Here is a 15,961-nt window from a genome sequence, read left to right on the forward strand (position 1 = left end):
CCCCGCAGAGGGAGGACTGACTCACTCAAATTAATCTGGTTCAATTCGCTCTTCATAAAGCCATGTTGGTTGTATGTTAGTACTCATGTTAGTCTAGATGGCTGCAGGTCCATTCTTTGATCATTTGTTCTAGTATGGTCCCAAGTGAAAATGTTAAACTGGCTGATCAGTAATTTCTCCCTTTTGAAGAAGGGAACAATATTTACCTTTATCCAAACCCCAGGGATTTCTCCAGTCCTATATAAATTCTCAAAAAACAATAGCTTATGGTTCCATAAAAACATCAGCCAATTCTTTAGATGTCCTATTATGCATCTGCTTATTTAAGTACATCCCTTTTTTAATGCTCTTTAACTGTTTCTGTTCCTATTTTAATTCAGCTTTCTAACCTTCCATTGCAAATTTCCCTGGTCAACTTTACACATTTGAACTTTTTTTGGAAGATGGAAGCAAAAAAAATTGAAAAATAAAAACATTTGCCTTTTCGCAGTCATCTGAAACCACCATTCTTCTTGCCTCTAAAAGGGGGTGGAGGGAGGTGACATTTTAATCTGGGCCTTCTCCTTTGCCCAGAATTCTGGATAAAGTCCCCCAACACCATCAAATCCTGACTCAAAGTCACTTTGCTGATTGACCAAAGGTGCCTCGTTCATGTTTTCTTCAGTGGTTTGTAATGAATTTTATAATGTTTTCACCTTTTGCCTTAAACCAGAAACTCTCTACCTGTTAGCTTCCTTTTGTTTCCTGGTCTTCTGGACTTGTGTATCTACCCTCGATCAATTAAGCAATCACACCTCCTGTGTTTCCTAAAAACCAATGACTTCTTGTCCAGGAGTCCAACCTGGAATGCTTTCCACTCTATTTCCTCCAGTTCATTTTCCATGCTTCTTGCATACATATAGGAAGTCTACATTCAACTCTTTGCCCTCTGGAGCCATCACCAAATCCCTTCGTCCAGGTTCTGGTCACTTCAAAACTGAACTGTTGTCACTTTTTTCTTGTTGACCTCTAGAACACTGCTATAGAAATTATCTTCCACATCGACCTCTTCCATCATATCACTTCAATAGTCACCACCCTCTAATGACTCCTGACCACTCTTCTTATCAAACGTAAGCTTCTGGATGTTACCTTTGAAGCTCTGTTCAGGAAAGACCAAGAATACTTTGACAAAAGCAATGCATACAGCCCCATTAACTGAAAATACAAAGCCTCTAACTCAACCGCTGACCGAGAAAACTTACACAAACAGCACACAGGAATGTGTATATATGCGCATGTGTGAGTTAAAGCCTATTGGATTTGATCTAAAACTCTCCCAACATCAGAGCAGATTAACAATAATTAGTAGATGAGAAAACCTTTCACAAGTCACAGCAACCTTAGCATGACAGAGTAAGACAGGAAGAGCATAGAGCAATTAAGGACAAGCTACCCAATAAAATTGGGCACTGTTCAAACAAAGGAACAATCCACTGAGAGAAACAAATAGTTACTTCCCTATAAATCCTAAAATTCAGGTGGAGTGAATCGTGTGCATTTTTTAGGGTAAAGAGGCCTATCCATGGATTTTACTACCTCGATTCCTATTAGTAAAATCTGAATGGAAAAAAAGACATAAATATACCTGAATTTATCAAAACTAGAATTGAGTATTGGATTGGGAGCATTAGCCTATTTGCCTGGAAGTATTTATCTGGTTTCATTCATTCATTCAATCGTATTTATTGAGCGCTTACTATGTGCAGAGCACTGTACTAAGCGCATGGGAAGTACAAGTCGGCAACATATATGGTTTCTATGTTTAGGTCATTTTTAAGTTTTGTTTGAATCTTTCATCACATTTCAGATTATTTAACCTGATTGTGATTCTTTGATTTCCTCCTTCAATCCCTAAGGAAATGTTTTTCAAGGGCTCTCTGCCTTCTTGAACAGTTTCCATAGGTGAATGTACTAGGCCAACTACTGGCCTTATGAAAGACCTCTCCCTTCATTGCTAAATCAGTGATACTTATTGAGTGCTTACTGTGTGCAGAGCATTGAACCAAGCACTTGGGAGATTAGATTATAACAGAGTTGGTAGATATATTCCCTGCCCAAAACGAGCTTCCAGTCTAGAGGGGGAGACAGACATTAGTATAAATAAATTACAGATATGGACATAAGTGCTGTGTGGCTGAGGAGGGGTGAATAAAGTGTGCAAATACAAGTGCAATGGTGATGCAGAAGGGAGAGGGAGAAGATGAAATGAGGTTTTAGTCAGGGAAGGCCGCTTGGAGGAGATGTCCCTTCGATAATAATAATAATAATGGCATTTATTAAGTGCTTACTATGTGCAAAGCACTGTTCTAAGCACTGGGGAGGTTACAAGGTGATCAGGTTGTCCCAAGGGGGCTCACAGTCTTAATCCCCATTTTACAGATGAGGTAACTGAGGCCCAGAGAAGTTAAGTGACTTGCCTAAAGTCACACAGCTGACAAGCGGTGGAGCCGGGACTTGAACCCATGACCTCTGACTCCAAATCCCGTGCTCTTTCCATTGAGCCTCGCTGCTTCTCTGAAACCAATTCTACATGCTGTTAGTGCATGGCCACTAGCTTTGCAGTTATTCTAAAGGAAGGAGGCAGAGATGGAAGAAGAAGGAGGAAGGAGGAAAGAAGAGCAAAGAAAAAGGAGCAGGAAGAGGAAGAGCACAAAGAGAAAGGGGGAGGAGGAAGAGGATGATAAGGAGAAGAAAAGAGAGGAAGAGGATGAAGAGGAGGCTATTTGTTTTTCAAACCCCCAGACTCTTCGGTCAATGTGAACCACAAGTTTCCTACAGAATCAGGCTACTGCTGTAAAATCCACAGCAAACAAACCCAAAAGCTGTCACTGATGCTTCATTATGCTCGGCTTTGTTTGGTTTCTAACCGAGTGATGTGAGTTTCATGTCAGAGTCCCCCTTAAATGAAATGTTCTTATTTGGCTCTTTGGCTGGGCCAGTCGACAGTCCCATCCAGTCTCTTCTGGGCCCTGCTAATGCAAACTGACTCTCCAACCAGCTGCAGTCAGGGCTGCCTGGGGTTTTGTCAATCTGCCCTCTGCGCTTTATTGGAGAACCGAGTGAAGGCGTCAATTCCTGCGCCACTTTGTCCTCTCAAAGTGATAGCGACCAAGCGGAGTCAGCAAGCCAGAGCAGAGAAAATGCATCTGCAGGTAATTAGTAACAATCAGGGCTGCGCTGAAACTGCTGACTACAGCAGTAATAAGCTGGGCACATGTCATTGGCTTGCAAATGGAGAGTGCGCTTATGAACCGTGGCAGCAAGTAGTAAGAGCAGAAATTTTTTTTAACTTAATATTTAATGTGGCATAAAAACGATGGAGAGAAATCGAGTTGTTCTCTAATCAGATGTTTAGTCGCCAGTCCAGAACTCAAGAGAGTCAGTGGATGAAGCAGTACTGAGGACTGTCATCTAAATTCCCTTTCACGCTATTTGGTCTTATTTTGTTTCCTCCCTTTCAAGAAGCCACGACTGGGGTAAAGTCCAGTGTTTCAGCAGTTCTTCAATTCATTGTCATTACAGATGTGATCCATCAGGCTACCAAGAAACAGGGGCCTTCTGCACTGGCTGGCAATGAAAATTGTGCTGTGCCCATTTGCTTTGAGATCCACACTACGATGGGGGAAATGGGATAATAATTCACATAACCCCCATCTTGCATTAAATTGTTTTTATGACATGACTTAAAGACTCAAGATTCTCAATATGAACTAGACTTAATTTGTGGTTGAAAGCCCAACACCATCCAAGACTTTCTCATAAAAACTACTGAAGCTTGAATTTCAGATCCCAACCTATCAAAAGAGTTAAGATTAGTTTTCTTAGCAGCAGTAAAACCTTTTTCTCCAATGCCTGTTGCCATGTATTCCCAGATCTTCATCCAAAATTTTGTCCTTTTAAATCTCAAGCTGAAACCCAAAGCAATGATCTTAGAAAAACAGTGGCTTGATTTATCTGAAAAATTATGCTTTTCTAAGCACGCTTTCACAAGAACATAAAATTTTATCACCTGTATAAAACAGAGTGAAAAAAGCATCTCCATTTAATACAAAATTTTCTTCAAAGGCTCTAATATGTACTGGGCCTATCCCCTTTATTGCAACTCTTGAGGACCAAAAGCCATGCTAAAACGAAATGACCAGGAAAATACTGCAACACAAGCATAGCTTGGCCGAGAGTTGTGGAAAAGTGGGAAAAAACAGACCAAACCAACAATTCATCACCCTGGGACCCTTGACCTCTTCTCCACCATCCCGGGGCCATGGTGAATTCACTGAGAGGGAAGAAGAAGAGGGAGTTGGGTAGTGGTGGGAATAGAGAAGAGAGTCAAAACTCCCCAGAGTTTTTGAGTGAGGTGAAACTATATTCTCAGATGTTTTCCCTTTAGATTTTCTCAGGGTGGCAGTGCCACAGGGAAGCAACTTTAACTTTACCCCCCAAATATGTATAAAACTTGTTCACTTTCTCCTCCTAAATTCACCACTGCTTGGGAACAACAAGATCTGAGGTATCACTCCCTGGACATGTCCAACCAAAACACAGCTACACTAATAATCTGTAAATATAAAATCAGCTACTACCTAAAATATCTTGTAACTTAAGGTTACTGTCTCCTAGCTTACGACTTCTGGTAGCTCATGGGCAAGAGCACTGTGCTAAGCATCTTGACCAAGAAATATACAATTTGTTTCAATCTTCTTTCCAAAGCGTTTGTTGCCTTTCCTAGGAAGCTAAAAATATCTTGAAGGGATCAGCATCAGGAAACTTGCCTTGTTCTAGGGAGAAAAAATCGTTCCTAATTAATCCTAGGAAAATCCTTTTAAATGAAATGATTTAGAGAAAACAGATATCTGCTTCACTGTTCTGTCCATAATTAGGACGAGGGAACGTCCACCTAAATGATTACTGAAAAGAAGTCTTCACCTAATTAACATTTTTCCCATCTTGCAGCAGAAAAAGAACATAAACTCCAGGTAAACAGAGGAAAGGGGGTTGGTTATCAGAAAAACAGAGAGCTACAGAGAATAAATACCCTGAAAATTATCTATGTTTGAATTTAAAATACCTTTACATTATGTTCCCCTTTGCTTCCTTAGGAAATTCAGTACTCATTAAAACTAAGGATGGACTATGCCCACATATCCCCTCATTTAGTCTCTGACCAATGAAAGAGGGTATGTAATCAATATATTATCCACCACCCATTCGATTCAGGTGTTTCTCCTGAATATGCCAATTATAGGATAATTAGCAACATTTGGGTAATAATACTAATAATTAAGGCAATTGTTAATTGTTAACTATGTGCCAGGCACTGTACTAAGCACTGGGGTGTGTACAAGCAAATCAGGTTGGACACAGTCCCTGTCCTATGTGGGGCTCACAGTTTCAATCCCCATTTTACAAATAAGGGAACTGAGGTTCAGAAAAGTAAAGTGACTTGCCCAAGGTCACACAGCAGACAAGTGGCGGAGCCAGGATTAGAACCCATAACCTTCTGCCTCCAGGTCCGTGCTCTAGCCACTACGCCATACTGCTTCTCTAGTAGTGAGTGGCTTGATGGGGAGACCAGTTGCCCACCAGTGAACTCATGGAAAAATTCCTAGCATGGGTAATCTCTTTCAGCACCCACATCAAACAGTAGTTATTAAGCATACAGGTACCTTTACAAAACCACTAGGGTCAAAAACTGAGGCCAAATCACTAATTTAGAGGGCAAATTCAATGCCATGGGCTCTTCCAAAATTGGCATGCAAAGATCATGACTGTATTATTTATTAAAAGATGAAATACTAAAGTTATTTTCCTCAACAAAAAGATACACGAAGTGCAACCATCTCGAGACAAATTTGATTCTAGGATAATTACTTGATCAAAATTCATTTTCCCCAACAACAGATGGAGATGTGAAGGTCTGTCTTCGAAAACTCTGAGAGCTCACCTCCTCCAGGAGGCCGTCCCAGACTGAGCCCCTTTTCTCCTCTCCTCTCCTCCTCCCCTCCCCATTGCCCCCCCCTCCACAGCACTTGTATATATTTGTACATATTCATTACTTTATTTTACTTGTATTTACTACTCTATTTTATTAATGATGTGCATATAGCTATAATTGTATTTATTCTGACAGTTTTGACACCTGTCTACTTGTTTTGTTGTCTGTCTCCCCCTTCTAGACCGTGAGTCCGTTGTTGGGTAGGGACTGTCTCTATATGTTTCCAGCTTGTACTTCCCAAGCACTTAGTACAGTGCTCTGCACACAGTAAGTGCTCAATAAATACGATTGAATGAATGAGTGAATGAATAAAGAACCAGAATTTTAAGGTGTACTTTCTACTACCACTAAATTACGGTGGTGACGATCTTTATCGGGAAGGATGAGCCCCCAATTTTTAAACTGAGACAGGCAAACAGACACACACAGACAGACATCATATCTCTTGACTTCAGTTTTTCCACCAAGACACAGGGCCAAACAATTCACAGAGGTACTGTGATGAATGACTAACCAATTAGACTGAATTAAAACTATATTTAAAATATCTATTCAAGAGGATCAGCATGAAAGCTGACTAGAATGGGATTCAGAAACAACTGGGCCTATGATTCTGAAATGGCAAAGATTGTTTACACTTGCAGAAATGTTTGCAAATTGAAAAAAAAACTCTTCATCGATCCCATTCATTCTAAAACTCTTGACCTAGAGGACAACCTGACACTGTAAGCTAGGCTCACATCCTCCCGGTCATGTAGATACTACTAAAGGCCATCCTATGCTACATGGCATTTTCAAGGATACCAAACCACCGAGTTGGCAGCATCAACCTCAGTTCTCAATACCATCTACATGTATTCCAGAAAGCAAAGCTATTCCAACAGGCTGGTGATAAACAGCACTGCTTGCAGAAAATGAGGTCAGAATCACATTTTTTGTGATACTTCGATGTTGAAATTTTAGACTTTATGTCCTCTGTCCTTTTTGGAATAATGAGTCGTGAATTCACATCAATACCAAGACTTCTTAAGAAAAGCAACAACATTTCCCACGCATTTTGAATGCCTTATGACCTTACTCAATACAAATGACCACCAGTAGACAAAAGCACCAAATTTCTCTAGTCATTGTTACCCTTCTCAATCATCAAATCCATCCTGTTCCAACAAATGGTAGCTCCTCTCATTTCTTACCTGTCACAATGGGGTATGACTGTGGCCCAGGAACGCTGGCCCCTAAATCCGCTGACGATGGGCTCGTTAAATTGGCCTTCATATCGTCTAATCCACCGGTCAGTGATGCCATGGTTGAATATTCTGTTGTCTGAAAAATGTTAAAAAAGGGACATATAAGCAAAATGAGAGTTACAATGCTTCATTTTTGTGCCATCACCATTTGCAGCTATTTAGAAGAGCAGGACAGTTCCCTCACCATGCCAAACCCCAAGGTGAATTGAAGACACATATCTAGCAATGTCCTCTCACTGGATTTCAGCCAAGCCATTTTCTTTTTAATTGTAGGAAATAAGCCCCGGACTTCACTGTTAAAGGATTCCCAAAATACACTGATAGGAAGTAAATCTTCACAAGCCCGCACAAGATGGAGAAACGACCAGAGATCCTGGATTTTGGTGAGAGTCCTGGTGGATTGAGCACAATAGAGGACAAAATTGACATTGGTTGAATTGCTAGTAAGTAAAATAAAACTTTCCTTATCACTATTGCATGCAGAGACCAAATGGGAAAGTTGGAGAGGAGTACGCCTCAGACTCAAAGCACTGGTGATAGTATGACCATCCTCACACTTCCAGAGTTGTACAAGCATTCAAGCATGCTGGAACAACAAATGTCTTCTTGAAATAATGAATTAATAGGTTTTAGTTCCAGTGGTCAGAAATCACTTTAATTACTCAAATGTCTTATCCAGTGAACTGAGATTGAATCAAGCCAATGAAACATGCTGATGCTTCCCTGAAAACTTGAAAACATGTCAAAACAATCCCACTCTGAAGCCAATCTTCCTTTTTAAAATCATTTTTATGAAAGAAAAATCTTGCAACTAGCGTCCTCTTCTTGGAATCCCAATGCACTGAGAAACCTGTTAAAACTGTTTTCACTGTTGATGGGGCTGTGGGGGTGGAGGAAAAGAAATAATTTCAAGGGAGGATAAGCAGTAGACAGTGGGTTAGGGTCTTTATAAGCATGCCCTTTTTAGGAAGAAGAAAAAAGCAAAAATGAAAGTATCTTCCAGTTTCTCTATACAGAATATTTTTCAGTGTTCAGACAATATTAGTGAGTGGTTAAAGTATTTTCAGCAAATTCATAGGAGTTTTTGCTACTAGCATTACTTCTCACACTTGGAGTTTGGTTTAAATGTTGGGATTTGGGTTTGAAGTTTCATTTGGTTTATATGTTGTCAACAAATTAAGCCTTTAAACTTCAAAGAGAAGATACCAAAATGGAGTCTATCAACATATGCCTTTGTTTTTTATTCTGTAGAATCAGTTGTACTATACATTTCAACTGTTTTTTATGTTATTTGTTAAACCTTTATTATGTATCAAACGCTGTTCTAAGCGCTGGGGTAGATACAAGTTAAATTTGATAGCAGCCATTTGGATTTCTAGTAGCCTTGGGCTGGCTACTAAAGTTATAGATCTGAAAATATACATTCATGTCTTCGCATAGGAAAACTTGGAGGCCCAGTGCTGAATCATCAACTGAAATATCTCAAAAATCACCTGAATTCAGAATGAAGATTTTTTTTTGAAGGCACATGAGGTTCTGAGTTGGGATCATCTCCTACAAGTTGAGAGCTTTACCTGACGTTTACCTGAACTACCCAGTAATCAATATGATCCTATGTCTGAAACATAGGACTGGGTACCTCACAAGAATGCATAAGCCCTCTCTCTCATGAGACTTTCCGCTCTACCCATTCTGGTTCCAACTGGAAAAACTGTGAAAGCACAGTCAATACAGTATTATTTCAGCACCATGGAACAGCAAAAACTAACGGCCAAACTCATACTTAAATCAATCAATCGTATTTATTGAGTGCTTGCTGTGTGCAGAGCACTATACTAAGCACTGGGTAGAGTATGACACAACAATATAAAGTCACATTCCCTGTCCAGAATGAGCTTATTTAATCTTTACATTATTTGAAAGTCCTGCTGTTGGTCCAGGAGAAAATGTTCTGCTCTGGGAATCAAGAAACCTGGGTTCTTGTCTTGGTTTTACATGTAGCTGGATAATGTGGGTCACACATATGCACCTTCCAACATGCTGTATCCCTGCTTGCCTACTTGCTTGAAATTTGCAAATAATATATATTTGTCCTTCAATCAATAACTTTATTGAGGGTTTACTGTTTACAGATCACTATATTAAGCATTTGGGAGATTATGATACATGCTCAGAGAAGATGCCACTGACAACAAAATTCATCTACAGGTGTGTGTGGGGGGGGGGGTATCTGAAAAGGCCAATGGGGGACCCATAATCCCAACCACACTGCACACATATAAAAATGGTTCTTTGTCGTGTTGCCTGGTACCATTCTCATTTGTGTTTCCATAATTCTCCATCCCTAGGAAGCTTCTCCTCAAACAACAACAGAAAAGCCTCTCTTTTCTTAACTGCAGCAACTGGCTCCCAATTTTCAGCTGAGATGAAGCAGTGTCTGTGACTTTGTTTAGCTGGGTCCTCAAAACATTTCCTGTGATTTTTCTTGCTTTCAGTTTCCCAAATTCAACTCACCCTACAGAAGCTCTTTGGATATCCCTTCTCTGCACACGGCCCATCTAGCGCAGCTGTATTGAGGCGAGCACAGTTTCAAGTTCTAGGAGACCGTATTCGAAGACGTCACTGTTTGCAATCCTGTGCAGCTGTCCAATGCAGAGTGCAGCCCATAAATGACACTAATGGAGTTCCTCTATTCGAGGAGTCATATATGGTGTCTGTAGAGAGTCTAGGTCTTACAGCCCTAGAAGAAGTTGGACGGCATTACAGCTCTGAAGACTTTCAGTTTGGTTTGAAACCAGTAATACACAGCCACCACACTCCATCTGACAGTCTCCCAAAGGATGTGCTGACCTTCTTCATTAGATTTTCCACTTCCATGTCTATTTTTACATTGTTAGTCAGTGCGCTGCCTAGAACATAGAATTCTGTGCAGGGTTTAGCTCTGTGTTTCTAATACAAGAAGTCCTAAACTTTAGACAAACACCACTTACAACATTTATAAATTTCCACCTTCTCAGCTTTGCAACACATCAGATTCCACTTTCCAACACTAGTATCCCTTATGGCACTGGCTCTGGGTGTATAAGCAGTGAGGGGGTGTAGGTGCACAGGAGCCACAGGGAAATGGAAAAGCAATTTTAATACCCATATTGGGGAGGAAAATGAGGGAAAAGTTTAAAGGCAAGAGGGGTGGAGATGGGGAGGGCTACCTGATCATTGGGTGGAGTCACCAGGGAGGGCTAACATGTTTGTTTTACTTCTTGTGAAGTAAAAAAAAAAAAAAATTGGCTACCCTATTCTGGAACCTCTCTGACTCAATCTATTAATGGAGCTGTATTACTCATTATGGGTAATTTTGGTTAAATTCATAGGGTATCCAGCCTTGATTCCAGAACCAAGCCCCCATTTATAATACTGTTCTTTGGGATAAAGTGGTTCCAACTTAAACTATTTTCTACTTAAGATGGAATTCTTCAGGAGCCAATTGCATCATAAGTGAGAAGAATTCCTGTGCAGAGGTTTGGTTGTGTGTCTGGCTTCCCGGTGAAGACTGATACATTACCTCGGTTTTCTTTAGACGTAGTGTCAGTCCGTAATGCCTGGCTGCTTCGGCGAAGCAGTTTACACTCATTTGCATATCTTCTTGGGTATGTGTCTCTAGGGCACAGTCATCTGCATACAGCAATTTTTAAATGACTGTCTCTAGGATTTTGGATGATGTTTGAAATCTGTTGAGTTGGAAGAGTTTCCCAGAGGAGAGGAAGTTTACTCTAACACCTGCACTCAGGTCTCATTTTACAACCTCCAGCATGGCTGCATAAAAAAAAAATTTGAAAAGGACCAAGCCCACTAATGTATTTCTACTCTATCCCACTGGATCATCAAGTAGTGTCAGAGTGTTAATGAGCTTGTTTGCCAGGCAATTTCCAGAGTCCAGATCTAGTAATGGTGCCCTAGGCTTTTGTAAGGTCTACAAAAACCTTATAGAGGACTTGATGTGCTGCAAAGATCATTCTCACCGTCAAGGATATTCTTCATAAGTTGATCCAAGATGTTTCTGGGAGGCTCTTGCCAGCAGTTGTGAGTGATGGCTTCAATAATTGCCATGCTCCGATCTTCCATCTTTCTTTTTGAAGATGGCGATATCGGTGACATCTTCAAGATCCTTCGGCATTTCCTCAGTGTTCCACGTGTTGAGGAAGAGCTTGTGTAAGTGTTTGAGGGACAGAGTGTCCTGTCCCTGCCTGTAGAGCTCAGCAGTTTTATCAGTTCTCATGGCTGTGACTGCTGCAGAGACTTCCTCCAGAGTTGGGACAAGTGCCAAATCTCTGCATGTTCAAAGGGTTTGAAGGGTCTCATCTTAAATAGTAGGAGGTGCTTTGAGGAGAATATCGAAGTGTCGTGTCACCCTTTCAGGCTTCCTTCCTCATCTGAGTTGAGGCTGGGGCCATATTCAGCTTTCAGAGCTACTGCAGTAGCACAGAGCCAAATATCTTAAAAGATAAGTAGAGGTTCTTGGTTTCATGGCAGTCTGCACAACCTTGGATCTCATCTGCTTTCATCACACACAAACTGTCAAGCATATTCCTTAAATTGATTTGCATGTTATGATGGCAGGATTCAATAAGCCTCACTTCTGCCTGAGTCATAAGGGGGGCAAGATACTGTTCATGCAATAATTGTTTTGGTGCCAATAGGTTTTCTATCACATCCTAGGCATTGACACACTCTTGGTGACTTTGCCTGGCCATGCTCGATGTCTTGACAGCTATCTGGTAGACAATATCATAGTGAAATGCCTATTAGCTATTTTTAATGGGGAGATTGAGGTTGGGGTTTCCTGTTCCGACCAGGCTTCTGTAATTTGCTACAAACTCCTTGTGGATGTCTTCATTCTCTAGGAGCTTAATGCTTAACTGCCTTGGCAGTTTAGAGGTCATTTGTCTACACAGTGGTTGTATGGTCAGTAGGAGCCTGAAGAGTATCACACAGTGATCAATCCAGCACTGTGCTCCACATAGGTAGTTTAGACCATGGCTACATCCAGGATGTTTTTCTTTTGTTTGGCAGAAGATGGTGTTTAGTGCATTCCCACAACAAGAGTAGGTCATTACTGTTGATCTGCCAATCTACTGCAGACCAGTGACCTTCTTCCATCCCACAGAGCCCAATGACTTTGGATCAAAAACTATCAAGAATTGCTAAATGAGTCAACTTGCTTTTGTCCCTTGTGGACTGGATCTTTGTCACATCACCCTCTTAATTCACATTTCTAGTAGCTTATTCTGGAATACAGAATTCCAGAGGAACTTCATTCAGTTTAATGCCAGTTACTACACAGAAGGTCAAAATACCTGCAACAAGGTCTTTCAGTGAGGGAAAAACCTTTTGACATTTCTAGATATGAAAGCCATTCAAATTTACATACCGGACAACTAAGACCAGTTAAAAAACTTTACTGGCAGTTGATAGGTCTCACCTGGCCTCAAGAGGTAATAATAATACTAATGATAGTGGTGCTCATTAAGCACTTACTATGTACCAAGCACTGTACTAAGCACTAAGGTAAATTCAAGATAATCAGGTAGGACATAGCCCCTGTCCACGTGGGGCTCACAATCTAAGTAGGAGGGAGTAGGATTGAAGTCCCATTTTACAGATGAGGAAACTGAGACCCCAAATGTAAGTGCCTTGCCCAAACTCACACAGCAGACAAGTGGTGAAACCAGAATTAAACCCAGGTTCTCTGATTCCCAGGCTCATGTTCTTTCCATTAGGCCATGATGCTTCTACAGATCACCTAGACGGGCTTTTTCAATGCTTTCCTGCCAGTTTTCAAAGGGGTCTCCCACAGCATACAACCTCCTCTTCAAATAGAAACTACTATTTAAGGGAGTCTTTGAAACAGAAACAGAATTTTCAAATACACTGCAATCTTCTGAACCTATAAATACCTTTTTCAGGCTGAAATTCACAAATCTCAATGAAATCAATACTGGATTTATGAAAACCATACTAGTGCCACCAATCCTGTTTATATTATCAGGGAAAGATAGCTCCCTGCTGAGCACACATATATGCATGAGATCTCCCTGCATGTGTACACACACACACACACACACACACCCTCCCCAAAAAGGGCATGGAGAAGAACATGGTCTCAGAACAAACAAGTCCTACAGTCTCTGAAACACATGTTCAGGTTTTTTCCTGGTACCAAGCTTTCTCTACTCCAACACATATGGATTCAGCAAAAGGTCTGCTGCTAGCTATACCTTCCCAGGCTACAGTGCAGTTCCTGGAGACAGTCAACACACTCCTTTACTTGGTATAATCCTGGGTAAATGGAAGGAGAATGTAGGGAAAGGGGCTCAGGAAGCCCCTTTCTCATCTACTCCTGGGGCATACTGGAGAATAAGGTGCAATTGCTTGAAAACAAAATGTAAGCCTTTGGAAATATCCAGGCTAGTAGCCCACTTGGTGCTTAAATGGGTCTCAATAAAAATACAATTGCTAAAATACTACCAAGATTTATGGTGTGTTTTTATGTTAAAGGCGGCATCGAATCTCAGGGGAAAGCAGCAGGGAGAAAGGGAACAATTGACTAGGCAACTGGCGAGGTGATCACAGGAGAGTCGGCACCATGGAGGATGGGGGAAGAGAGACCAAACCATGGAATTCCTAGTTCTTCTGGCCCCGCTGCGAAGCAGGAAAAGACCTGCCTCCCCAGAGCCAGGCATGTCCCTGGCCTTTCTGCTTCTACTCCCCAAAGTTCTCCCAAGCCAATTCTCTCCCCAGTCCTTCTGCCACATCTCAAGGGAGCAGTAAGATGAATTTTGATCGTTCATGAACTCTATGTCCAAGAATGTCTGAGAACAAAGCAACATTCCATGCAAGTGAATAGAACATGGGCCTGGGAGTTCAGAATGTCCAGGGTTCTAATCCTGGCTCTGCCCCTTGTCTGCTGTGTGACCTTGTGCAAGTCAGTTCACTTCTCTGTGCCTCAGTTACCTCATCTATAAAATGGGCATTGAGACTGTGAGCCCATTTGGGACAGGGACTGTGTCCAACCCAATTTGTTTGTATCTACCCCAGAGTTTAGTACAGTGCCTAGCATATAATAAGTGCTTAACAAATACCATTATTATTATTACTATTAATATAGTAGATAATTCTGTTTTCTCTACATCCCCCATCAGATTGTGAATTTCTCAAAAGTAAGGACCATGTCTTTTAGTACCTTGTAATTCTCCACAGCCCCTAAACAAAGTGGGTGCCTAGTGAATGTTGTTGATTGACTTCAGGGAGTCATAAGTTACCATATTAGATGTGTGAACCACAGAGAATGAAGCTAAAACTTCTTCACCCCAAGTGGCTGGGACTCCTGTCACGTGTGGATTACTTTAGTAACTCAACATCTAGGTTTTGTATGGTGCCCAGAACACATATGCAGCATGAAGCAGATTCCCTGGCAGAGGAAAAAACTGGCACAAGCTCTTACCTAAAGCCACAACTGCTAGTCCAGCACTTTGCCCCCAAAAAGCTGAGCTCACAACTAGGCTCAAAGTGTCTGTTTGCTGGCAACGCATCTTGTTGAAGACTGAAACGTATCTCGTTCAAGATGGCATCAGTGAGATGAACAGTCCCTCTGAGGCAAGCTTTAGTTTGGCATTTATTGCAGTTCTTGCAGATGTGTCAACAAAGGGTACAGAATGCATGGTTGGTGTGCTTCAGGAAGCAAGGCTAGCATGGTTCTAGCCAAGGGTCTTGAAGCCAAATAGGAATTCAAAAGAATGGGCTTCTTGTCTTCTGTCACAACAGCAGTTTTCTCACATTCTATTCACTTTGAAAGTTCAAATGCCATATACACATAAAATAGGAAGCACACATCCACATACACACACTCCAGTCATACTCAGACACGTGCATAAAGTCCTCGGCACAGTTCCGTTCTCCCTATACCATCCAGATCCAATTCCCCCACAAAATTCACTTCTAAGTTTCATATTTTCTGTAAGGCAAAGCCTTAAGTAATTTAACCATCATCTTGAGGTCCAGCTCCCAGTTTCATACACTTGCCCCCACTTTCCATCCCATCCCGAAGCTGAGAGAATTTCAGTCAACCCTAACGATTTTTAAGCCTTCCTCCCCCTTCATCTACAAGATTAATATCCTTCCACTTGTTTTTTGGAACACCTACCAAAAGTCTACTAGAATGATCTCTGCTGTGTCTGTCACAATCCCCGATTTATCGTTACAACCTTACCTATAGTTTCCATGCTTGGGGGAGAGGAAAGGAGGAGGGAAGGGGAGGGAGAATACGTTGGTACCCCACCAGGTTCACTGATTGAGTATTCTCCTGGACCTGACATCGGACTTGAGCCTCTGCCCTATGACCAAGGGAAGAAATACCCAATCTCCCCAGGTATCATTCAAGCACCCCTGCATGATGGGGAAATCCGACCAGCTGGATACCCGAAAAAGTGTGTCCCGGGTGTTTGGTACCCTAAGAAATTACCTGAAAAATGACTGCCTGGGGTTGCACCAAGTATTGTCTCATCAGCATGGAGCACCACTGCCATAGCATGAAGGAGAAAAAAAACACAGAAATGTGAGAAGGAGAATATATAAAGGGAGAGCAGTGAGAAGAAAAAAAGCTGCTTTAACTACAATGTGGGAT

At 41.4% G+C, this 15,961-nt stretch overlaps 1 protein-coding gene across 2 annotated transcripts in view; it reads right to left on the reverse strand.

Moving 5' to 3' along the window:
- PAX5 (paired box 5) overlaps positions 1-15,961 on the reverse strand; it is a 262,740-nt gene that overhangs the window by 123,568 nt on the left and 123,211 nt on the right. For both annotated transcript variants that reach the window (XM_038769884.1, XM_038769883.1), the window contains one exon: positions 7,228-7,357. In XM_038769884.1, coding sequence (XP_038625812.1) covers positions 7,228-7,357 — 130 coding nt within the window. The remainder of the gene's footprint in view (positions 1-7,227; positions 7,358-15,961) is intronic.

Source organism: Tachyglossus aculeatus, chromosome X4 (assembly GCF_015852505.1).
Source record: "Tachyglossus aculeatus isolate mTacAcu1 chromosome X4, mTacAcu1.pri, whole genome shotgun sequence".
Lineage (NCBI taxonomy): Eukaryota > Metazoa > Chordata > Mammalia > Monotremata > Tachyglossidae > Tachyglossus > Tachyglossus aculeatus.